General features: G+C 39.4%; 1 protein-coding gene across 17 annotated transcripts in view; it reads right to left on the minus strand.

Annotated features, from left to right (window-relative positions):
• TRIM2 (tripartite motif containing 2) overlaps positions 1-25,478 on the minus strand; it is an 87,829-nt gene that overhangs the window by 19,598 nt on the left and 42,753 nt on the right. For 8 of the 17 annotated variants that reach the window (XM_058023927.1, XM_058023917.1, XM_058023929.1 and 5 more), the window contains 5 exons: positions 18,497-18,678; positions 16,120-16,357; positions 9,752-9,903; positions 8,897-9,077; positions 5,166-5,889 (listed from right to left, as the gene is read on the minus strand). In XM_058023927.1, coding sequence (XP_057879910.1) covers positions 5,166-5,889; positions 8,897-9,077; positions 9,752-9,903; positions 16,120-16,357; positions 18,497-18,630 — 1,429 coding nt within the window. In that variant the 5' untranslated portion in view covers positions 18,631-18,678. Of the gene's footprint in view, positions 1-5,165; positions 5,890-8,896; positions 9,078-9,751; positions 9,904-16,119; positions 16,358-18,496; positions 18,679-19,488; positions 19,547-23,238; positions 23,607-25,478 lie in introns of those variants that run through there. The other 9 variants (XM_058023932.1, XM_058023920.1, XM_058023933.1 and 6 more) reach the window with 6 other exon arrangements.

A 25,478-nucleotide genomic window follows, 5' to 3' on the forward strand; every position in this document is an offset into this window, starting at 1 on the left:
AATAGTGAGTTACATACCAATTACATTATTCATACTTGAGCCATTTCTGTTTATTCTTTTAATAAGCAGTGCCTGAGGGATGCATGCAGCAATTTTTTTCCACCATATGCTAATGATAAGTTTCCTTCTTGCTTTTTAGCCAAAGAGAATGGATGAAAAGAGAGAAACATTCCCTTTACTACTGAGAGTAAAGGGAAAACATTTGTTAGAAAAGAGGAGGCATAAGCTAGAACATCTGGAACTAACTAACACGAACTTTATGGAATGTATGCTCTTTAGCCATAGAAAAATGTTCTTGAAAGTCGAGGAATTTTGTTGTTAAAGACAAGAGACACCTATATAAAAAGTTATTCAGAGCATTCTTCAGTGGAACTTTGTAAATATACATCAAAGGAAAAACTGAAAAAATTACCCAGGAATGTCATAGTCACGTTTCACAGTAAGTATAAGAAATAGCAATGTATTAGCACAGTGTGTAGATGAAATTCAGCTCCATGCAATGTCCTTGTAACTAGCACTTTGCAGCTATTAAACCTATTACCTAGCTCCTAATCTGCATACAGGCCCTTAGACAGTCCCCTCTGCAATGGCAGAAATTCCCCTGCAGAAGAAAGCTTACTTCCTCATATATGTTCAAGAGGAAATCAGATAGCTTTGAACTTTCCATTTTGAATAATTCACTATGCCAGCAGAGATCTGAAGCCAAGCACAAACATTTCAGATGATGAGAGGAAAGCCTGTAGGAAAGCATGTCAGCCTCTGGAAAAGCAGGCTTTTGCTACTGACTCTGCAATACCAAAGGATGATAGCTCCCCTCTGTAAGCAGAAATTCCTTCCTTATGAACAGACCTGCCTAAGAGAGAGTCTTCAGCAAATCTCTTCCTGCAAGATACCACCCTTCTGTATCAAGGCATTTCATATTTTGTCTCCTCTCCATCATGGGCAGTCACTCATCTCTCCTTAGCTTAGGGAGGCATCAACATTTCCATTGCACAAGGCTGGAACCAGTAGGAGCCTCATTCCAGACTTTCCCAAGCAGCCTGGTTAATAGATGAGAGGCAGCACCTTTTGTGCCCATCATTTCCCAGCTTTATCTCCCTGCTGTTCTGAGCTATTGCAGGGCACAAAGGAGGAAAAGACAGAGATTTTACTGCAAGCTGCTGGGGACTGGAAAAAACAGGAGACATTTCAAAAGGAGACTGAACCCAGTTATTGGGAAGGAGATCTGTGGCCTGTGCAATATCTCCTGTTATACCATTTTTGTATACAGGTAATGATCAGATTTGTTTTAACCCTATCTAATTCCTTCTGGAATTACTGAGCATAGACTGCACAAACCAATTAATTTAGCTTTCAACAAAGAAAGTGTGCATTTTCTGCTCAAGATGATTCTAGTACACATAAAATGCTTAATAACTCCAATCTTTTACTCTTGAGCAATAGATGTTATACTGAGTCTCACCAAAAAGAAGAAAAAAATAATCTAAAAGCCCATCAACACTGACAGGAGATGTTAAAATAACATCATGTAACTGTAATAAGAATCTGCTCTTTAAGTCCTGGGAATCTGAACAAACTTGTATAATGTATATTTTTGATGCTCATAGTAAGAGAAGGAGTGTTTTTTGCTTTCCAAGTTTTACTAATATGAACAACAACCTCCCTGCTTGCTAACCTAGATTCCCCAGCTTCCTAAAACACAAAGAAAAACATGTCAGTGCCTCCAGCAGGAAGGGAACAGATTCAGAGAGACAAAATCAAACTGCAGAAATATTACAGATTATTGGGAAGACTTAACAGGTTGTGAGTGGCCATAACCTGTTGTGTAGGTACCATTTCTTTCCTGCCTACAGCACTTCAAGTAATTCTTCTGGTACTCCTTCCTATGTGGTACAGAAAAAAAAAAGGGCAAAACTAAACAGCATGGAAAGGTCTACATACATACTGCATAGACAAGTATCAAGGAGCTTTCTTTTTTCCCATCTGCCTTTCTTTTTTTCCTCAGAGTGCCAAAAGAAATTTAGTCAAATCTTACACATTATGAGCTGTGATGTCTCCTCTCATAATAGATGCAGCTGAAGCACAGAAGTCTCTGTAGTAAAACTGCACTGAATTGTTAACCCTATGTGTTTGCTGTACAATGAATGTCAGTCTTTCTAATTGAAGTTCCCAAATAACCTTAAGGTTTAAAATCAGTCAGTCTGTTGTTGAAGGCACATTGTTTATAACCTTTAAAGAGGAACGAGTAATTCAGTAGGAACTCTGGCAGATACGCCCACACGCTGTTGGTAGTGAAGATGGACTGGTTTGTGTTAATTTGCTTTACACAGCATCTGCTCTAAAAGCTTGGCCAAGACCCCCTCCAAGCCCTGCTCAGGCAGCAGAGACTCTGTCACCACAGACAGGTGTGCACAAACCTAGGGGTAAGCACAAATCAGAAATTCTTTGCTGCCACAGCAGCCAAACCTCAAATAACAAGAGCCAAATCCAGGCCAGGTGTCTGTTGTCAGCACATCAGAACTACACTGGGGGCTTTGCCAGCAATGTGGCACCGAGAGCTCTGCCCACCCTGTCCAGTACAGGTACGACTGCAGTGCAATGCAATGGAGGCCTGGCAAAATTCCACACTGACCATCACACCCCCATAGAGCTCACAATGAGCATCAGAGGGATTGAAGCTAATAAATGGGAAAAGGAAAGTCTACTTTCCCATTACTAGGTATTCCTATTTCTACAGCAGGAAGGCTGGACCAGGTGACCCAATGTGGGCCCTTCCAACCTTATTTCTTTGGTGATCCTGTGAAACGCCCGATCAAGAATCCCTTTGCTACCTCTAAGCCTGCTTTTAAACTGCACTAAAGCTATGATTACACAGAGCTTGTTTGTGATTTTTTTTATGTGGAATAAATTCACAGTAAGGCTTCTATTTGCTTTCAGCATTTATAACAGACCAGAAGATGACATTCACACCTAGTAAGGATGCTGACAGAAGTTCTGTTAAAGGCAATTTTTTTACACGCTAATGTACCAGCTAAACTTAGATGCTCAGTTACATGACTGAACAGACAACTAAACAGTCTAAGGATAAGGAAAATTGGAAAATTGAACTTTCTAGCAGAGGGCCAACTCTCCATCTGGCTGTATCTGATGCCAATTCCAAATATAAGTAAATGAAGAGGAAAAAGCAGTTAAAGTGGGAAATAGCACCACTACTGCTAAATGGTGTCAAAGAACCCAATAATGAAAAGTGTCAGAAGGCAAAAAATACTAAGGCACACAGCACAGCATGGCAGAGCTAGAACACAAGATGGGGTCCTGGACAGAGCAGCTGATGACAACCATGCCTCTCAACCCTTCTTTGAAGGACGGAAGAGATTTACCAGGGAAGGTGGAAGTGGCACTGGTGGAATGACACTGTGAACATCCCTCACCTCTGCTCAGTATGAGTGTAAGGCACAAAAGCAGGGTAATGAAAGAAAGACTTCCCTCTCACTTTAGTGCTTCCTACCAGTTGTAGTTGTAGAGGTAGCAAAACCATTGGGCAGCAATTATTTTCTAGATTATCATAAGAACGTCATTCTTGTTTGCATTTGTATAGACTAAGGACATTCTATGCAGATCTGCATGGACACACTCTTAGAGATTACACCTGTTTAAAAAGAATAGTAAGTTCAGGATATAAATTATTGAGAGAGAAAAAGAGAATGCAGAAAATACTCTGCTCTTGTAAATAATAAATTACATGAATGTATGAATGTGTAGTCAGTAATTTGACCTTGGAATGTCTGACATGCCATTTTAAAAGCCACACGCTTTTAAATTGCATTGGCAGATGCAATTGGCAGCATTGGCAGATGATACTGTGCACACATCCCCACGAACAAAATGCACTAATGTTGCATTAATGCTGTCTCTTGTTAGTACTAGCAGGAGAACAATCCCCTGCTAGAAGCTGATCAATTTACTTGTGCATAAAAGCCCATACATCAGCATACATACAACAGCACACTGCACAGACTTGGATGCCCAGAGGAATATTACAGTATGATTCTCCAACACAGCTGTATGAGCTTCTGGCAGGCCAAACAGAAGATTTATCTTAGCCAGCTAGAAATTCAGATCCAGATTCGGCAAGAGCCATTGGAGGAATTCAACAATGGGTTCAAAACAGAGATACACAGTAGTGTTGGAGAACAGTGATAAGCTCTTTACATTGCCTCATCAACAAATGAACCAAACCTTAACTTTTTAAAGTGAGCTGAAACTGGAAGTAAATTAACTCCATGAAAGCAATCCTTGTGAAAACATCAGAAGTTTTACCTGTCTCAATAATTTTGCATAACTTGGAAGAATGTAAAACCCTAGAGCATTACACCTGTGACCTTTTGACAAAGCATACAGGAGCCTAGAGGAATATATCTATGTAGGGTCATTCTGTGAAATGAGTGGCTGAAAACTGAACACAAAATATTACTCTCAGCTCTGTTTTTTTCTATAAAATAGTGATCCATTTATCCCAAATGTGGACATTCCAAGAGATTTCATGGAAAAAAAGCCATGCATAGCTGAGCCATGCATAGCTCTTGTTCTAATGAAATACATCTTCCTGTTTTGAGTGGAGAAGAAGGGGAGAAGGTAGAACTCAAAAATAAAGCACATGGTCATGGTTGCATCACAACAGAACTAAAAGGCTCTGCACTTCTGGGAAAACATTTAAGACTTCTAGAGTTTATGGTGTGTTAGAGAGAGTAGTTTAAAAAAAAGCAAAAAGCACCTAACAAACAGCACCACTACCAACAAAACTATGCCACTATTTGGTAGTCAAGCCAGAAATGCTCACTAGAAGCAAGGGATACAGAAGCTGAAATTAAAAGCTGAAATTACTTTAGTCCATACCAAAAGCTTTGCAATATGAATATTAACAATTTTTAAAATATCCCAAATCAAATGTATGCATTTCTCAACTGATAACCCAATTAAATATTTGCTGCAAACTATTTTTGGAAGTGTGTACTTCCAAAATGTACATATAAACAAAAGTCAGGAGGTCTAATGGTATTATCAGGTTGCTCTACTCACAGCTTTAGTTTTACAATAACTAAACTTTTTCATTCAGTTTCCCTGAACTATTTTTAAGTATGTCAACAGGCAGCCGAGTCACCTACCTATTCTGAAGATCAAATCATCTTCAATGGGATTCTCTTTTCTTTTGCCAGTGCTGTACATGCTCGCAGGTCTTTTCACAGCTTTCTGCTTCACATGACCACTGCCTGGAGATTTAACACGTCTCTTAACCCCTTCAGTGGTAGGAGACACATCTGCTGACCTGACCACTTTAAGTTTGAACGGGCTGCCCTTGATATGTTGATCGTAAAGTCTCAGTGACAAAGTGAAGTCCCCTTCCTTCTGAACAGTATACAAAAATTCATAAGTGCCGTTTTTGTTGTCAAGTATTTCTCCATCTGCTACGCTCCCATCAGGCGTGCTCAGTTCAGCAGTGAGGTAAGCATTCCCAGATTTACAGAGCTCCCCATCCTTGTCCTTGGTTGTGATGGTGACGGACATGGGCTGTCCGATCACCGTCTGCCTCAGTCCCTCACCGGTGGCAACTGTTTCAGAGGCAACAGCGTTGGTGGTTAAAATAGTGCCCAGGTTGTGAATGGACTTCTTCAGGCCTTCTGTTTCCACTATGAAGTCCAACTGATCGTTTTCTCGGGGCTGCAGCGGGAAGTCCCTCTCGGCCAGTTCGTTCAGCTTGTCACTCATCTGCTTCTTCACCAACAGCACTTCGGTTTCAGTGCCATGGTTGAGGGCTTGGGCTGTAAAGTTGCTGCAGCTTTTAATGCTTTCCTGTCCTTCTAGTAAGGTATCCAGCTGTGCCTGGAGGACCTGTGTGCATTACCAAACACCAGATTAGCATCATGTTACTAGCTATCCCAGGAAGATGTAGCATCTAAAGGTCATTGTAGACACCAAATTTATAATGTCTTATTTTACAGTTTAATTTAAACATTCATTTTAGAAGAAGTAGCACACTGACCGCCAACCTGTATTTGGAATACAATGCTGCAACACAAAACAATACCCTGGTTTGGAGATTCAAGACTTTACAGACCCACTGTCACTAGATTGAATTATTGCCCCACATATCTTGTCTTGTTTGGTTTTGGGTTTTTTGGTTTTGTTCAGATTTTTTTTTTTTCTGTCTTGTTTTGGGTTTTTTGTTGTTGTTGTTCAGTTTTGGTATTTTTTGAGCAAAAACCCAGCAACAAATGTAGAAGTCTGAACCCTACCCCATCTAACTCTCAGCAGTCACAGTTAATGAGATAATTACTGGAACTGAGTTATGTTCACAGAAGCAGAGATATTTTGGAATCATGAGGTCCATTAACAAGAGAGGCTGCAAGAAACTTCTTGATACTGTTTCTTCAGAGACAAGGGAATTTGGGGGTTAATTCTCTATGGAGATGGACAAGAAGGCCTCAAGACCTAGATGCTCATCCATCCTGAGGAAAAGTGGGATTCCTGAACTAAATGAGTGAGGAAAGGGAAAATCTCCCCAGCAGAAGGTAAATTGATTCCTCACTTTCAGCAGGCAGGAAAGCAAAATCAACAGAATGGGTTGTGGATAGTGGAAAGAGTTGGATTGAGTAGCCAGAAATATTGGTGGGCAGCAAGTGGCCACTCAGTATTTAAGACTATGAAAGAGCTTCTATTATAGGGTCAGTTCTGGCCCTCAGCCTAAAATCCTTAGAACAGTATTGGCCTCAAAATTGCTAGGTGTGGGCTGGGAACAGGGCTAACAATTAAAAAAAAAAAACAAAACAATTTTGCAATTAATTGGAAATAGATCCCTGAATTACGACAACCTAGCAGAGACATTCATGATAGTTAAGATAACATTGCAGCTGCCCATCACAATCTACACTGATAAAATCCCTAAATGAAGGTATCTAGTCACACAGTTGCTATGTTTTTCCTACATAGAAGAACTATGGCACAGACATGACTGTGAATTAGAGAAGTTATTTTGTTGACCATCATTGTAAAGTAAATATTTTTGAAACGTTTCAATTGATGTAAAGTAAACTTTAAGACTGGATGCTACGAAATAGTCTTCCCTTGCTGAGACATTCTATGTAATGACACTGAATTCTAAAGGTATTTTTTTCTGAATTTTCCAAAGCTTTGAACTTTGGAAAGTTCACTGGAGAAAATCCAGGCTCATGTGTTACTGATATAGGAAAGTAATAGCAACACAAAATCTTTTAGAATGAACAAATTTCAAGACAACTCTGAAATTTCAAGTCATCTGCTTTTCTAGGCACATAGAAACTTCTCAGGATGCAATACAAGGCATTTCTAATCTGTTTGGTCTTCATTCAAAGACATAAGAAGTTAAAAGAGAGCATAGCCAACAAGGTCCCAGGATGACAAACCCCATGTGCTTCAGCTAACAGATCACAAACTTAAAAGAAAGACCATTTCCAGCTATTTTTTAAAATACTTTCTCAAGACAGTTTTCTTTCATTACAAAAATGAAAGATATTAAATCCTAACATAAATACCATTTTAAACACACATAGAGTATTTTACATTTTACACTCTTTCAGTCCATTGGACAACAAACTGAACTGCCAACTTTTTCTTTGTAAAATGTAGCCACTGCATTTTTTTCATTTTTTAAAAGTATATGATCAGAATGGTTGTATTTTGCAGGACTACTAGTCATTCAAAAGTAAAATCCAATTTCAGTTGGGTTTTTTTTATACAAACAGGGTAGATGCCTCTTTTACTGCTTATGTACAATTTCATAAAAATTTGATTATCTAATGCTCACAGTTATTAAATTATTTTAAATCTCTTTGAACAATAATAAGATAATTTAACATCATATTCTGTTTTGTGTAGACTCTGTACACATACAGAATATATTTGCTTGCCATGGAAGTAAGTGTGACATCTTGAATACATTTAGATGAACCTGGGATCTAAGTTAACATTATTGATGCTCAAACTTCTGTGAGCTGCTGCTTAGCTCTGGAGATGACTACAGTCTGTGCCCCAATGGTTTTGGGCTCCCCATGTTCCTAAAAGTATGTATCTTGTGCATATGTTAGCAGTCCTCCATTTCTACAGACTCAGCAGTTTGGCACCTTTCTAATGATGTTTTCAAGCCAATTCTACATCCAAAAACACAGCATTCCTCCACTTCAGACATCTGGAGATGCTCAAGCTGCTCATTAATGGCACTCTTGAAACTCCAGTTATCAATGATATTTTCTCTTAACGGTAATTTTCAGGGAGAAATCTTTCTTTATACAGCTGAGAACTGATGCACAGGAAAATAAGGACTAAATTCTTTAATTATCCTGATTCAGACCTAATAATCCTCAACAAAATCTCTACCCACCATGTTACAGGCTTTGCTTTGTAAAAGTACAGGTTTTTTTCTTCCTCTGAAGCTTGGTCTACAATATAGGGGGAAAACCCCCAGAATCAATCATCCAGATAGGAAGTAAAAGAATGAATGCAGCTCTGCAACCTGTTACTCTCCTCATTCCCCTAAGAAAGTGAGATGTTCCTCTAATCTTTTTGTATTCCAACAGGTGGCATCTGACATGAAATAGGTTACCAAGCACTGGAAAGGAAAACAGTGCTTTGAGGCAATACAGGCAGCCTTAATCAGTTCTTCAGAATAAATTGTTTGGCCTGTATCTTCATGGTCATCTTATAAGGCTGAGCACCCACAAGCAAGGCTCTGCAGCATCTGATTTTGGGAAAACAAAGTTCTCTGGATCTCAGACACAATTTGTCAGACTGGCGTCCTGCATCATTTGTAAAAACTGGCTGATAAAAGTAACAGCTTTTCACTGAAACAAAAAATACCTCTTACTTTGTGTTTAAGGCCATAATTCACTTCCAGCTCCATGAGCAGCACACTCTTTCGCACATTTAAAGTCTTCTGGAGTTCATCAAAAGTGGAATGAATGTCATCTACGATGCTAGCCTTTTGGTTGGTTAACTGGTGTATGATTTCAGATATAAAATGAAGTGCTGAGTCAATCTCCGGAAGCCTGAGGGAAAAATTAAATTACAAAGATTGCTGTTTCAAAAGTCATTAAACATTGGCCCTTGCCCTGGTATCTTTTGATTAAACCCTCTCATCAGCAGGCTGTCTTTAAATTTGGTCATTTCCCAGAATTAAGTTCATTCCTTTTATAACCACACAGTAGGTCTGGTCTGATAAAATAAGGCTAAGCCACAGTCCTCCCCAGTGCAAATCCATTAGACTTTAAGCATTGCCAACAATGAGGCCTTGGATCCTGTCCTTTATGCTGTATATCTACTCGAGAAGATATAACTAGATTTATCCCACTTTTTTTTTTTTTAAGCCATTTTGCCACCGTGGTGTTTGTACCTGTCTTTTTAACAACCAGCATTATTTAGTTAGCTATCATTAAATTCATGACTGGACAGCAGTTTCCTCCTTAGCATTTTATGCCCCTTCTTTGCACGACACTTGCATTTCTAATGGCCTCTGTTATGTAAAAGACAAACAGGAATCTTTTGCTCTTTTTGCTAACCCCTCAGTACATTCCACTCAATGGATTTTTTGTCCTTATGCTACCCTCATTATCCCCATTTCCTAGGTAAATACCCATGGAACCAGCACATTAAAACATCTACCTCAGCACAGGAAGCCAGTGATAAAACTGAAAATGGAAAACAGTCAGTGGAGTCTCCATACCTTTTGTTGACAGCATCCAACTGGACTTGGAGGGAAGCCTTGTGTTGCTCCACCACATCCTTGAGTGGTACCGTGGGATGCTCTGCATGCTCTCCCTCGGTGCACTCCCGGCACATGGCTGTCTCACAGGACTGGCAGTAAAACTCCATCACCTGGAAAAGTGCACAACTCTGCACTCAAACATGGCAGCAGGAACATAACTCAAAGCACATCTTACTGAGTCTTGAACTCGTTTATTAGCCAAGCTCTGAGACAAAGTTTCTGTTTTCTTATGCACAAATAATTTACTGCCTAAAAGATGGCTGTTATTCTTACATATTTTATATTAAAATGCTAATTTAAAAGCACTTAATTCTATCATAAAGTGTCAGAATAGCAGCCTGTGAACAACACTGAACATCATTGCTTTGTACTATGTAATAGTAAGTTTTGGGGTTTCTCTTACGGACTCCATGAAACAACTCAAAAAAAAACCAGGCATTCAACTGCCCTCATTAACTCAATCCTTAGTCTTCTCATAGGGTTTGCTAAAGAAAGTGCAAACTTAGGCTGTTTTTCATAACAGGGTCACTCTTGAAACACAAACTCAGTGGAAATCACCAAACAACAAGTTTATTTGCTGGAGGAAAGCACCCTAAATGAATCTACATGCTGCAAGGAAAAATCTCCATATCCCATTACTAATCCCTTAAAACCATTAAAACCTCATATCTGAGATTGTAATTGGAATGCTGATCTACACTTGAAAGAGGAGGAGATTGTTTCAACCTCTTAAGTACCCAGCAAGATGCTCTTTAGAGATAAAAATAGATCTTTACATGTAATAGATAACCCAAATTCTGAATACATTCATGAAGGGAAAGAAACAGAGAAGTCCTGTGCCCAAAATCACATGTTAGTCAAAATAATGCACATATATGCAAATTTGGCATGAGACTTTCTTTCACAGCTAGTAAGTCCTTGGGCACAAAGCCTTTTAGGCTTATTAAAAAGGATATGAGGAAGTTTGTAGTACATGCTTCAAAGCAAGACATTGGCAGCTCCTTTGCATTCAGAGCATATCATCAGAATCTTGAATAATTCAGCTGATGCTTCTGGCACTCACACATCTTGCACAAAAATGGTTGTGCTGGATTTGTTGGTTGATGAGATGGTTGTGTAGAACCAGCTGTTTTCAGGTGAGCAGAGGGATTTGTAACAGCACCGTGCAAAATACCAGGCTGCTCCAAGGCATCTTGAGAATTAAGGAGGGGGATGCAATGACCATGTTTTGCATGTGGCTGTTAGCATTAACAGGATTTTCCTCTGATAAGCTCCTTTCTGTCCTATTCCCATTCTTCCCTCTTATCTCAATTCACAAGATATGGGATTCACGTGCAGTGAGGGTTTAGTCATTTGTCAGCCACTCATGTAAGCTCAGAAAATTTAAAAGTTGATCCAAATAACCTGTGTAACATCAAATAGATCAGCAACAGGAAAAAAAAGTAGACCTTCAAAACAATGTCAACTCCCATGAACACTACTCCAGTCACTGTGAATTTAGCAGTCTCATTGTAGTAGATCTCCGAGGCCTGATAGTTACTTTGGTAGGCACTGTGATGTGATGCATTCTTACAGTGCATAGAGGAAATCAGTTAAACAGAGTTTAGGATTTAAGTTCTTTTCAAAGGCTTCAAAAGTCTGCAATCAGAAGCAGTCAAAAGGAATAATATTTTACTAGGAAACTCTGAAATCTTCTTATATGGCCAAAAAAATGAATTCATTTCTTTTGCATGAGTGTCCTAAATTCAACTTTCTGCCTCTCAAAAATTTAATGCTTAGGTTCAAGATATTTCAACACGCCCTTTATTTATTCAGTATTTTAATCTTTGGATACAGTGATTAGAATAATTTAGTATTTCTGTTTTCTACTAACCACCCCATAATAAACATCATTATATTTGCAGCCACATATAGAAGAAAGGAAGCATCTCATTGGCATTAAGGTTGTTCAGCCTAAACAACTTTCCTCCTCTTTATTTAAGCATCAGGGAAACACAGAAGTTCAAATAACAAACAAATAACAAAGACCTAATGTGTATCTCTATATAGAAGAAGGTGTCTTTGACTCAAATTCAAAATGTCTCGAGAGAAGCAGCTTTCATTTCCCACTATAATTTTTGTATTGTACATAGATGAAGGAGAAGGAAAACCTCATAATACAATTCAACCTTCAACTGTCTAGATAAGCTAATTTCCTAATTTTTTCTTAGCATCTCTTAATCAGGCAAGACTGAATTCTAACTACAGACAGACAAGTATCACTGACTTTTCATTTCTCCCCTCCATGCCCAATGTGAGCATCACATTTTGTGAATCTCCAAAAAAAAATTTTCATTATGACAGGTTTGCCCTACAAAATATCTCAGAAAAGGATATTTGCCTCTACTTTCCAAATTCTAGAGAACTCTAGGACAGGATATACTATAGCATGCAGCACTGGCTTCAGCTGTATTTCCACAAATTCAACGAGAACATTCTCATTAGCTGTAATGAAATGTGAATTAATATCCACCAGTTCTGAAATCCCATCCAGTAATTCCTACCTTAAACCAGACCAGCATATTTCAGCACAATGATGTAACTAGAGACCCATGCACATCTTCACTACTATACTTCAACTGAATTTACAGAAACTTTTAAAATTGCATAATCAAGGATCCAAGTACTGAACTAGATTTCACAAAGCCAAGACACACTAATTCCAGCCCTTCAAAGTTCAGGTCTTGAGGAAAAAGCTCTCACCAATCACAAGCCCCTCTTCTCTAAAATCACATTTGTAAAATCACATTGCTCAGCCTCTGCTTTCTATATGTTTGAATTAAAAGAGCAGTCTACAGCAAAAGTATGAGTCAGCTCTTTGCCACCCACCTTCCTCATGTCACACACACATGCTTAATTCCTCTGTCCCAGGGCTAAAGTGTACCTTAGCTTTGTGTGCTTTGGCTTTCTAAAGAATGTAAGTTTGAATTACCTGAGGGCACCTCTGAGCTACCTGATAAAATTTAGAATGTGTGTTTCTCTCCCTCTCTAGTCACAGCTTTTGCCCTACCCACAGATTACACTTTAATGGGATACATGAGTAAGTGACATGGTGGGAAGTACAGAGGTGAGGAGAAAAAGCAAGGGTTTAAAAGGTAAGATATGAAGTCACTTCATCAGAATATCAAGGATAGGTGATTTTTTATTTTTCTAAGAGAAGCATACAGGAAGTAAGCAACAGCTCCACAAGTTCAGGAAGTGTTTTTGAAGGAAAGATCTTATGCCTGTCAAGTTGCCAAGCTATGCTATGATCTTTTGAGAAAAAGCTAGTCAGAGATAAGGCATTCTCTCTTGTTAAAAGTGTTTAATTTAATACTGTGTATCCTCTCTTGTTACACTCCAGAGGCAGAAAATACATTGCCCCACCTTCTACATTGTAAAAACATGGATCCTTCACTCTGAGCTGGTTTTCAGTTCAAATTCAAACAAAACCCAAGTATAGACATTTCAGAGGCTACATAACTCATTACATACAATGGAGTTAGAATTTCACAGCTTGCCCGGCCCTGGCTTTTGTACTGCCCCTAAATGATTGTAGATCAAGGTTTCAAATCCAGAATGCTTTCATACACTAGAGCTGCAGGTGTTTCACACCTGAGAATAAAGTCAATCTTATTTCAATGTGTAGGCAGAAGATAAGAATCTTCTACTGGTTCAAAAGTTCCATATGTGCCCTATAACCTTGATTTAACAGGAACATACACTTGTGCTCCATGGTGGGTCAAAATGAGGAAGCGTTTTTTTATAGTTCAGTCACAGGTAATACAAAAGATCTTAATACAAAAGTTGGTTAAGATACTACAAACTAAGTTTCATTCTTCATAAGAAGACAAAGAACAAAGCTGCCACAAGAGAGGATGGGAGAATGTGCACAGAAGGTATAAAGTAAACATACGCATATGGAAAATATGAGTGATGGGAATAGGGGACCAACTGGGAAGGGAAAGTATCTAATCTGCATGGCCTGAGGAAGGCTAAGTTCCAAGCAGACAGGCAAGCAAATGAGAAAGTATCTCTGCATCAGTTTCTATCTTAATCAGAGAGGTTTAAGTCCAGGATGGCTGAAATTATAGAAAAAAAAAACAAACTTGTTTAATCAGAAACTTATTTCCAAGCTAATATGACGAAAAACTGGTAATATTTAAAAGAAATATATTTGATGCAAATAGTAAAAATACAATGGGTCTGACCCTACCCGAAACAATATGTAAAAATTAATGGTAACTGGATTTAGTGCAGAATAACTGCTGGTTCTGTAAAGGCATTCTCCTCCAGCTGCCAGCTCAATCTTTTTTCACTTCCTGAAGCCCCCAGTAAAGTTACTAGCAGCCAGGCACTTAGAATCATAGAATACCCTGAGCTGGAAGGGACCTACAAGGGTCACTGAAATCAAACTCCTGGCCCTGCCAAGGACCACCCCAAGAGTCACACCATGGGCCTGAGAGCATTGTCCAAATGCTTCTTGAACTCTGGCAGGCTTGGTGCTGTGACCACTGCCCAGGAATCACATTCCAGGGAAGACATTCTGGATGAAGATGTTTTAGATATTTCCTAGTATCTAACCTATTTGCCACACAGTGCTCTTGTGTCCTGAACCTATAAAGCCAGCAGAATCCCATTTCCTCAGTGAGGCTTAAGGTGCCCAGCACCTTGCCCTGTGCACCCTTGCAGCCCAACCCACATGGCCAGCCTCAAGCAGCTCTCCCCAAATCTTACCTCAGCTCCTCCCATCTCAAGGACTAATGTGTGCACTTAGCTTTTCATTTCTTAGCTTCACAAAGCTTTAAATTGGAGTCACCCTCAGGCTATCCCCAACCCTCCCAGATGCCTACTGAAGCGAGAGGATGTTCCCATCACACACTACTCAGCATCCTAAATGGCATGCTGTGTTTCAAGGCAAGCCAAGTTGGTTTAGAGGACTTACAAATGCACCTTTCCTTAGAAAGGAGTTCTCAGAGAGGTATAAGGTGGCATGTTTTTGATTGTAGACAAGCCAGGTTTTTTTAAACATACCCAAAGAATAATCAGCTGATAATTTAAAACACAAAACAAATAATACCTTAATTTTGACCTTTTTCTGCAATTCTCAATCAAATGGCTCCTATCAAAATGGCTATGTCAGAAAACAGCTATGATTCATTCTAAAGAGGGCAAATAAAATGCAAACAAAAACTAGGAATATATTAATCAGTAACCACTACACACACATTAGTATAGTACACATTTTTAAAAGTTTCACCAGTTATTCATTAATCAGAGAGTCCAACATCAGTTCTACAAGTCCACCTAATTCCAAGAGAGAAGGAACTGAGCTATTCCTCTATTACAGTAATCATTACCTATCAGCTGAATTACTCCTACACAACCAATGTACCTACACTGAGTATCAAATAAAACAGCCCCCAGAAAGTTGTCTTAAACTACTGGCATGTTTCTTAGCTTGCATAGAAGCACAACATTCAGTTTACAATACAGCATTGCTGAGTTTTGCAGTCTCTATTTACAAATTTGCATAAGTTAACCTATGAGTCAGGAGCTCATATGCCTATCATGAAGTTACACAGGTTAACAGTGAAAATTGTGAAGTAAGCAGAGTTAACTCAGTTGGAGGCACTTGCCAATGAATATACTGATATGATTTGAGGATGTGGGTGAGGACATGCTAGGTAAAAAGAGTAGGCAAAGGGAAAAAACAAAGCAGCGTCCAAGAACTGATATGAGAGATCCACAAAACACTGCAGATAAACAGAAGTGCTCTGTTTCTAGCCTGTGCTGATGCAAAGCATCCTAAGCTAGGAATCGCTTTTATTTGAGCTAGGAATCACTTTTATTTGGTTCTATGTTAATATGTTCACATATCTTTTGGTACTGCCCTAGCGTGCAGATCAGTAAAACTCATAAGGTCCTTGTCACATATTGCCAGACAAACACACAGCTACCCACAGCAACAGCTGATGCTACAAGGGCTAAGGAAAGCCAGCCCAAAGAAGTAAAGGCACAAGGTTCAGTACTTGCAGGACAATAATTTTGACCAAATGTGCCAAAAGACATCATCATCCCAGATGACTGGCAAGATAAAATAACATCCTGACTACTTCAAGATGCTCCACTGAAAACATTTGAGTTAATTTGAAGAATCAATTGTGTTTTGCTGATATATTATAAAATCAAAGAAATAGTATGATTCCACTTCCCCTGCTTTCTCTTTAGAAAAAGACACCCATGAAACCCAGACAAGTCAGCACATATCAATACCTGCACACAGCACAGGGGGCTGTCTCACTTACATTTCCATCGTGATTGGGGCAGGAGAGTGGTTTGCCTGCAGCAACAGCAGTGACAGTCTCCAGGATGGAGGACTCCTCAATGCTGTTGTCCGGCGTTCGCTGCAGGACATCCATCAGGTTGGTGATAAAGAAGTTGTTCTGGAGTGCAGAAACCCCTTTCTCTGGCAGAATGGACGTCTGGCGGCACACGGGGCAGGAAAGGGTTAAGCTATGGGCTGGAATGTAATTCTGTAAACACCTATGGGGAAGGAAGGTGGAAGGAGAAAGAAAGGGAAAGTATCATCAAAGAAGGAAAAAAGCCCTTTCATCAGTTAAAGAGCTGGTTTGAAATAGTGCTACCCCTACTTATAAAAGTACATCAAACAGGCTTCTGAAGCAAAAGTGATTATGGGGAATAATTTTTCATTTAAACCTTTTTTTACTCTGCCACATGAAAAAGAAGGTTCAATAAGCAGACATCATTAAAAGAGCTACATGCCTTTTTTGGGATATTCATGCAGTTGATCATGCTTTCAGATGCCTACTGCATGCTGCTCACAGGATGTTTTATGCAGTAAAAATTTTGAATTTATCTGATAAAGTCTGACAGACATGAAGTTGCATCAAGTATTTGAGCCTGTGCCTTTAACTGACTAATTGGTGCTTGACCCTCGTCTTTCCAACAGAATCTCCTTTAATAACATGTGTTTGTGGGTTTAGTGTTTCAGAGGTAAAACATGGTCCCAGTAAAATCAAAGGAAATTTTTTCATGTATTTCAATTTGGAAAGTTATTTGGCAGCTACCCAAAATCAACAGAGCTTTCTTTATGACATGGGGAACTACCTGCTATGATATCACAGTTTATGTAAAGGGGAGTTTTGGAGGAAATTTTTGTTTGTGTTTGATTGGGAGGGCAATGTTGGTGTTTTTCAGAAAAAATAAATTTCACAGAGTATAAACCTGACACAAAAGTTCAGCAATCAACAATATGACAATATGCACCAGGCTGGCCCAGGTGAGACTTAAAGCCACTTTTGGCCTTGGAAATGAAGTTAACACCTGCCTGGGCATGCAATATACAGTTGCATGCAATATCCTATATTCAGTATGGTCCTGTAAGCACAAGAAGCTTTGCAGAATGCAGTTCTTAAGGGGAGCAGTGCTACACCAAATTCCTCATGGGATGCCAACTGAGAAAGTGTGACCTCACACAGCTCCACAAGCCTTTTACAAGGGTTTTGGTTGCACCACTCTTCATCTTCCCCTGGCAGCCCTCCTCCTGACCCCCCAGTAAGGGCTCCATGAAAGGAGAGCTTAGACTTTGCACATCAGCACTTCACTGGAAGAGTTCTTCCAGCATCTCTCCATAACCAGATCAGCCTAAGAGGATTACAGTGAAAACCAGAAGCTAACCTTGGGTTTTACACATGAACAGAAGTCAGGAAACTTAACACATCATGGTGAAAATCTTGTCTCACTGACTTCAGCAAGAGTTTCAGTGCAGCCTTTTTTAATGCTGGGATTTCCTTTTGTTCTACAAAACATTGGTTCATCTGACACAGGCAGAGATCCACAATTTTTCTTTCACCCTGTGCAAAATTAGGGATTCACACCACAATTCTTCCTAAAAGGTGGAAATCTCCTGAATTAAATGTGTTCACACCGCTATATACCGTTTATAAACATTCTACTGCCATTCAATATACAATCCAGAGTTGCATCTCATCATCAGATTAAGAACTAACCATTAATTCTTCACCTAACTTTTCTGCAGGCCTGTATTTTTCACAATTTGATGGATAATGCAACATTAAAGTATCATTATGCATATGCAGTTCATTCAGCCAAAGACAGTAAAAGGCAGGTTGGTTTATCACATCTCTTTCCAGAGAGTTTTCCCACTTCAGTCAACCAAACTGCAGAATAATGAAGACATTTAATCTCGGGTTATTAATAATGTATATATCATGTAAAACTCTTGGACATTAAAAGGATGGGATAATTACTTATTGACTTAGTAAATCAACAGATATTTTTTCTTGCTTCTAATTACACGATAATCAGAATAAATTTGAGACCATTAACTTGAGGTCCAAATTCTGGCTATCATCACCATTCACACTGTAGTAACCATATTCATTAGTTTAATTGGATTTACTTTTTGTTTACTCTTGCATAAAGGGAATGTATTCCAAATATGCCACTGCTGTCTCTTCTTCCTGCATGACACAAATATGTTTTCCTACATCTCTGCCTCTCCAGCCTTCCCAGACTTTATCATGCCTTAACAGGACATTTACAAGTAAAGGGGAAAGTCCTGTTCCACTAAAGGATGCCTTGTCCTGTGCTTGCAGCATGACACAAATCCTGAGTTACCAGCATGAGGAAAGGACTTACCTCTCACAGAAAGTGTGCAGGCAGGGAAGTACTTTGGGGTTCTTGTAACGGTCCAGGCATATGCTGCAAATCAGAAACTGCTTGTCAATCTGACGGACCACAGGACTTGGGATGTTGGAGCCTTCACTGGCCATCCTAGACCACTGACATATGGGTCCTGTTCCCTTCTACCCTGCACACTGCTGGAGCAGGGTGGGAAAAAGAAGAAAAGAAAAAAAAGAAGAAAAATGGCTTATAAACTAAATGAAATAACAAAATCATTGACGATTCCACTCATGTTTTATCCTTATGCAGGAATTCATACTTCCAAAACCAAAACAAGAAAGAATTAAACTTCTAAAATGGTTTATCACTGATGACAGCCAGGGAAACAGTCAGCAACATCTACAACACCTCTGCCTCAGCATTCTGGAAAGGCATGCTGCCTCTGGACTGAAAGAGTTACAGGACTGTCTGGTTTTAAAGAAAACCCATGATGAAAACATTCTTGTGCCAATAGGTTCAGCCAGTGCTAACAAACATCGGATTTCTTACATCTACAGTACTGCTGGCAAAATGCTCAAACTGGAACTGCACCAGCCAGTCAAATGGCTGCATCACAGACAGAGTTTGAAAATTGTTCACCTAACATTTTTTTCCCCTTGTCGGTGCTGGTATTGCCAAAAATATCGTAGATTCTGACTTCAGGAAGCCCCCGAACCAGACAGCCCCTGGGAAGGAATGCTCAAATTCTGCATCACCAGTAGGGATGAGGTAGACACAATGAAAATCCTCATGATAAAAGAAACAGAGCAAAGAAGAGGCAACTGATAGCCACTGAGAATCAGCAATGGCAGGGTGAAGGATATGTGAAGCACATCCAAATAATAAATGCAATAAAAATGTCATTCTAGGCAGAACTAGTAGTAAGAATCATGTTTCTAGGACTGAGGATTCTTCATAATCTGGCACACAAAGCATGAAATAAAAGGCTAAGAAAAAAGTCTACTAACTGTTAGAATTAAAATCGCAGGTTAAAGAGATGGCAGCAGGCTTGGAACGCCTCCTGTCCTGGAACAAGGCACAGGGAGAGAAAAACGTAGGTTCTTTTCAGCTGGAGATACAGATTATAGCCAATAATAGAATAAATTGTGAAAACAGAAAACAGGACGAAAAGGATGGAAGCAACCACAGAAAAAAGTAAACTGCCTGCTAAAATAGTTTAGGGAAACCTGGCAAGCAGCATCCCTGGCAGGGTGGCCCAGCAGGAACTACTGTCCATCAGCATTTCCAGCAGGCTGAAGTGCCAGGAGGTGCAGGCGCGAGTGCCGCAGCACCGAGCTCTGCCAGACCTCCCGCACCCACAGCAGAACTGGCTCCTCTTCTCTCTGAGCTGCAGCCCGGCCGGCCTTCTTCTCTGCAGGTACACTCCTGAGGGGTCTAACTGCTTCCTGAACAGTTTCTACCCCTTTTTACTCACCCATTTCAGACAATTTGAGATCTAGCTTGAGGGCAGTTCAGGCTTTCCAAGACAGAAACAACAAGCCCTCTGCTGATCATGCTCAAAGGTCATGCAAAGCAGAATGCTTTGCATGACCTGTGTAGCATTTTATTGTTAGTGTTACATTAGGTCTTCTTCCTGTGCTTGAACGAACAGCACACTAGACTGTCAGTTGAACCCATGCTGCTCTTCCTGAGCTGTGTACTTAGCCATACTGCTATGTTTTACTTACTACACTGAGCAAGGGGCTATTTCTAGGATAATGACAGTGATTATGGATCATAAGTCAGCTCTGCTGGCTTCCCTGATAACAGGTTCCTGGGGCATCGCCTCGGTGTTAGCAAATTCAGCAGCATAAAGTTATTCACAGTTCAAATACCCAACAGCAGTAACTGACATTTCATTCAATGGAAAACACTTATGGCAGGTCCTTTTGTTTCCTTTTATACCGGGGAAGGGGAAACTGCAATTATAAAAATTGCTCTAGTACTCATAAAATATCATGTTTGCTCATGACCCAAAAATGCATGATTTCAGGATTGATAATATTTGCATGTCTTTTTCGTATTTTTTAATATTAAAAAAAATTCTTTCCCCACAGTAAGATAAAATGTATTATGTAAACACAAATTATTTTTTCCTATTTAAATGCCAAAAATCACAGAGAATTAACCTTAGGAGATCAATTAGCAAACCACATTACTTTTAAAAAGCTTGAGTTAAAGGTGGCTTTACAAGAAATGGAACCAAAATATCTGGCTTTTACAAAACAGAGTAGAAAGACCAGACAATCAAATTCCCATTAATGTATTCATACATTTGGCAGCTTAACATGCAGAACATCAGCAACATGTTTCAAAAGGAAAATTCATTCTACCACTCACACAGCTGTGTTTGCCTCCCACCCTCCCTCCCCAAATGTTAGAGGCAGGGACTCAAATAAAACAGGCAAGATAATCAGAAGCAGGAGGATTTCTTATCAAAAGCATGGTTTCCAAATTGGACACACCAACAGTATAATTTTTTTGTTATAGACTGAACATAAACTACTGGAAAAAGCTGTACTTAAGATATGAAAGAATAGGTCTCCAGTGAATGCTGCCTGTCATTTAACAGAAGAAAGTTCTCAAGCAGCCAGGTATTTTCTGTACTTCATCTTTCCCTTATCAAGTAAAGCTACAACAGCACATAGTGGTTACACAAGAAAATCTGCTGCTGGCTGAAAAAAAATAATATTGATTTAACCTGTTTTTCATCTTAGTTTTTCACATTCCTCCAATGTCACCACAAAATCAAGTAATTCTTAGCATTTCGTAGACAAATCTCATGCCAGCTACTTTATTTTTCAAATGCTCATCCTTTAAGCTTTGTCAACGAAAGAAACAGAAATAAGTGCTTTTAATACTCTGTATTTTATCTGAAATTCAGCAGGCTATGACTGTCATTTATCCCCTGTGTTCACATAAATCAGATTTAAAATATGCACCTGGAAATAGAATTTCACCTGTACATTTCAAGCTTCAGCCACTACCTGGTACAACTTCTCACACTAACAGTCCCTTTAAAAATGAGAATGGGATTTGAGTATGGCATTTGCAGGATTCTGCAGCCTCTCTAAGGCAATTCCACCTTTGATGTAATCTTGATGAATGCGATGTAGCTATGAGAAGGATGATTTTGCTCATTCACTCAATGAAAGCAACTGTACAATCAAAGAGTCTTTGAAGAAAATCTGAAGATTTTAGACAATGTTTTTGAATTTCACCCAACAGTATTTTTTCTGATTTACTGCTATGCTTGCAGCAATGTAAGCTTTCAATGTATTAGCAGTGTGAGATTTTGCAAAGTAACACTACTTTTACATGAAAAATGTTTTTTTTTTTTAAAGTAGCATCTTCTGAGCTCAAAAAATGCCAGAGTGCTTTTCAGAGGTTCATTATGTCTTACAATCAAAATAGAGCAGCTAAAGCATGAGCTTCGAAAACGGGGCTCTTACTTCTCCATGTAGTTACACTTCGTAATTTAAATATGCAAAGCTAAAGCACTAGGAAACATTGCACCAAACAAGACATAAGCCCCCACCCAATTATCTGTCACACACACACACACACACTCAAAACCAAATTCAGGTTCGCTAAACCAAGTGCAGTAAAGGGTTCTGAAATTTACTCCCTTTGTCGCCCTTTTGAGGCTCAAGGATCGCTATCTTTCCAGCACCCCCCAAAAACAGCATCACTCTTTTTCTTTCTGCTTGGAGATACGATTTTCATTTAAAATATACTGAACAGCAAAGAAAGGAGAAAACAATGGCTCTCTAAGCTAGCGGAAAGCTTTGCCCCGCTATGCATGCATGCCTTCAGGAAAGCCAGGGTGCGGCCCCACCCATATGAAAGGAACTTCCTATAGCACTGGAAAAGGAGGAAAAGAAAAAAAAAATCACGTTCGGTAGAGCAAATGACAGTTCCAGAAGAGTTGTTTCAGATAAATAGAGACATGTAACAGAAAAATGCATCCTTTCTACAGGTATCCTCAAATGAGCTCTGGAACTCCTGAAAATTCTCTGTTAGTTTCCCAGCCGAGAAAAGACATTGAGGAATCAAATAACTGTTCACTTCACAGGATTTTATTCCTAAAAGAGCAGAATTTTGTGTTACAATACACTGCTGTCTCTGAAATCCACCCAGCCAGAGCTGCAACTAGCTTGAAAGTACAGCCTGAGGAGAACAAATTGCTTACAGCTTATTCATCCTCTTCTTATCAATGGTATTCACAACCTACAGGGTCTATTCATGCACTATGAATGAATAGGTTTCCAATGGCAACGTTTCCAAAGGAACAGTTAGGCCTCCAGAGCCATAAGAAAGGGTGGGGAACCTCAATAATGTTGCTTCAAGGACTAGGAGAGCGGAGGCTTTAAAGTCCTTAAAACAGATAGATCACCTGTCCACAGTCTGTAGGAATAAAGAACAGATTCAAGCCATTTCTAGCAGCAGCCCCCAGATTAGCCAATACAGAACACACTGAGCAAATTAATAATCAGAACCGCCACACAGTCCACTTGTGTAAAAGTCTTGATAAGCTAAATTTGCATTCCTTTCTCTCCCACTCTTGCAATCAGCTTAGTGCCTTGTTTAAAACACAGCAACTCTCTTCATTCTTACAGCATGCAGAAATGTAATGAACAATCAGGGGCTAAAACAGGAGCAACCCAGCAGCAGCCACCAGGAATAACACTGAGCAAACTTGAGCATTTCAAACCTACCCATCTTTGTAGAAAAATAGCTTTATCAGTGCAGTGCTGAGGATAAAATCCTTGCAGGGACGGAGCTGCAGTTCCGCAGTAATCCAAACGAACAAACCATCATCTGTTAATATTTCAAGCCTCACGCTTAAGACTGCTAAGGAGTCCCTATCACAGCACAATTATTAAATGCACAAGAGATTTTGTGCTCTAAGGAATGACGCTCCATTCCATGAAGAGGACAGGTGGAAAGAAAAATGGAAGAATAAGAGGAGGCCCAGTGAAGTCGTCATGAATTTTTTTTTTCTCCCTGGGTCATTTACAAGTGGGAGACCCCTTCAGGATTCAAACCAATCAATCTTTATTTAGCACATCTTTTTCTCACTCAGCCTGTGTAGAAAGACTGCAGCAAATGGTGCAAGGCATTGTGGGATGGGGATGCAGCAGAGAGCTGCAACCAGATTCGCTGGGCTCTTTTTTTTTCCTCCCTACTCAGCAATCAGCTGTTCCGAGGCTCCGCGCACGGCCATTGAATTTGGTCACCAGAATGTTATTACAGGATTAGCAGGCGGAGACAGCTACCACTGTGCATCTGGCATGTCAATGCAGCTAAGAAATACATATGCAAATACTACTCACAAATCGGAAAAAGGATTTAACTCCGAAGAAGAGAGTAAGTATTACATAACACCCATTACCAGGACAGCTGCCAGAGAAAAAACGAAAGCACTTTCGTTTATAAAGAAGATAAAGTTTAATATTTAATGATTCCACTCCGATTTTTCCAGGATTCTGGGTATTTCTTGGAACCTAATTCTTCCCTGCTCCAACTTTAAGAAGCAACAAAAGACCCCAAAAACGCTCTTAGTCTCTCTCCAGATGTTTAAAGCAGAAGCAAAGAGCCTCTCTGGAAAACTGTGCTATTGACACACAAACCAGCAGCAGCTTCTATTACAGAGCCATATATTTGACCTGACTCAGTCTCAAGTCAAATATTCAAGGCAGCAAGTAGTAAACTCATATTCAAGGAATTTGAGAATCAAAGCTAACAGACTGTTCAACTTTTCTATAAACATTAATGAAAATGTATATTATTATTATCATAGTTAATCTATTTACTTGCTTACATTTTTTAAAATTTCACAGATCAACTCTGATTTTACTAGGCTGTTACCAAAGAAATAAAAAAAAATGGTGCCTGCCATTTTTCAGCTAAGCAGAGAAGGTTGTTAAAAAGCTGCGTGTGAATATGCAGACACTACTGAAGTAAAGCAACATACAATTAGCTTTGTCTTCCAGTATAACAGCTGGTGGGTTTTGCAGACAAGGTAGTATTAGCATCTCTAAATACAGTGTATCTTTTCTTTTGAAAAAACCAAATCATATGCAAGTATTTCAGCTAACTGAGGCTAACAAAGCTTCCCACAAATAAAAGAACACAAAGCACCATTTGCATCAATAAGAAAACACGTGGGGCTTAAATACTCTCTCTGCCACCCCGACTTAATTAGGACAGATACAGCTATTTTACAAGTTTAAAATGTTGTCCCAAGCTCTTTAAGCACAGTTTCCATTTTATTCCACTCTTGAATTGATGAGTTAAGTAGTATTAAAAATCATTTAGTGTGACTGAAATGTAATCTAAATTCCTGTTGAAAATACAAATTCTGCACACATTCTTTACTTTCCACTTAATGATCATTTAGCCAGATCATTTTATGCATCAGACAGATCCAGCCTGGTTTCCCTGGACAATATGCCCACAGGGTGAAGGCATGTTGTAATCCAGTTTATAAACTGAAATGAAACATCAGGCAGTGTGTGTGCATGTATCATGGTTTGGGATGCCTGTGCCAAAATACTGCCCCTCTAACTGCCTTAACATGTGCTGAACTCAATCAAAGAGAGAGCACAAGGTATGTTTCATTTTAGCTCCAACATTTAAGAGCAGCAGGCATCTGGACAGCAGGATTCACAGTTTAAAAGAAGGCCAGAGATTTCAGGCATGTTTTTGGAGACATAGTTTTTTTATTCTTTGGTTCAGGGAGGTTTTTGGTTTTCTTTTTAAACTGTCTGAGGAATCCATATAGCAAAGAACAAGCAAAAGGTTTCACTCCCACAACAAGAAGATCCAAGGCCTTTTTTATTTCTGCCAGTGGAACAAGACACTTATAACAAAAATCAAGTGATAAAGTTCAGGAGCGGCACCCCCAGAACTGAAGACTGTCAGACAAAAGCGTGCAGGCACAATTTAGTTGCTT

The sequence above is a fragment of the Melospiza georgiana genome, chromosome 5, assembly GCF_028018845.1.
Source record: "Melospiza georgiana isolate bMelGeo1 chromosome 5, bMelGeo1.pri, whole genome shotgun sequence".
NCBI classification, from domain to species: Eukaryota; Metazoa; Chordata; class Aves; order Passeriformes; family Passerellidae; genus Melospiza; species Melospiza georgiana.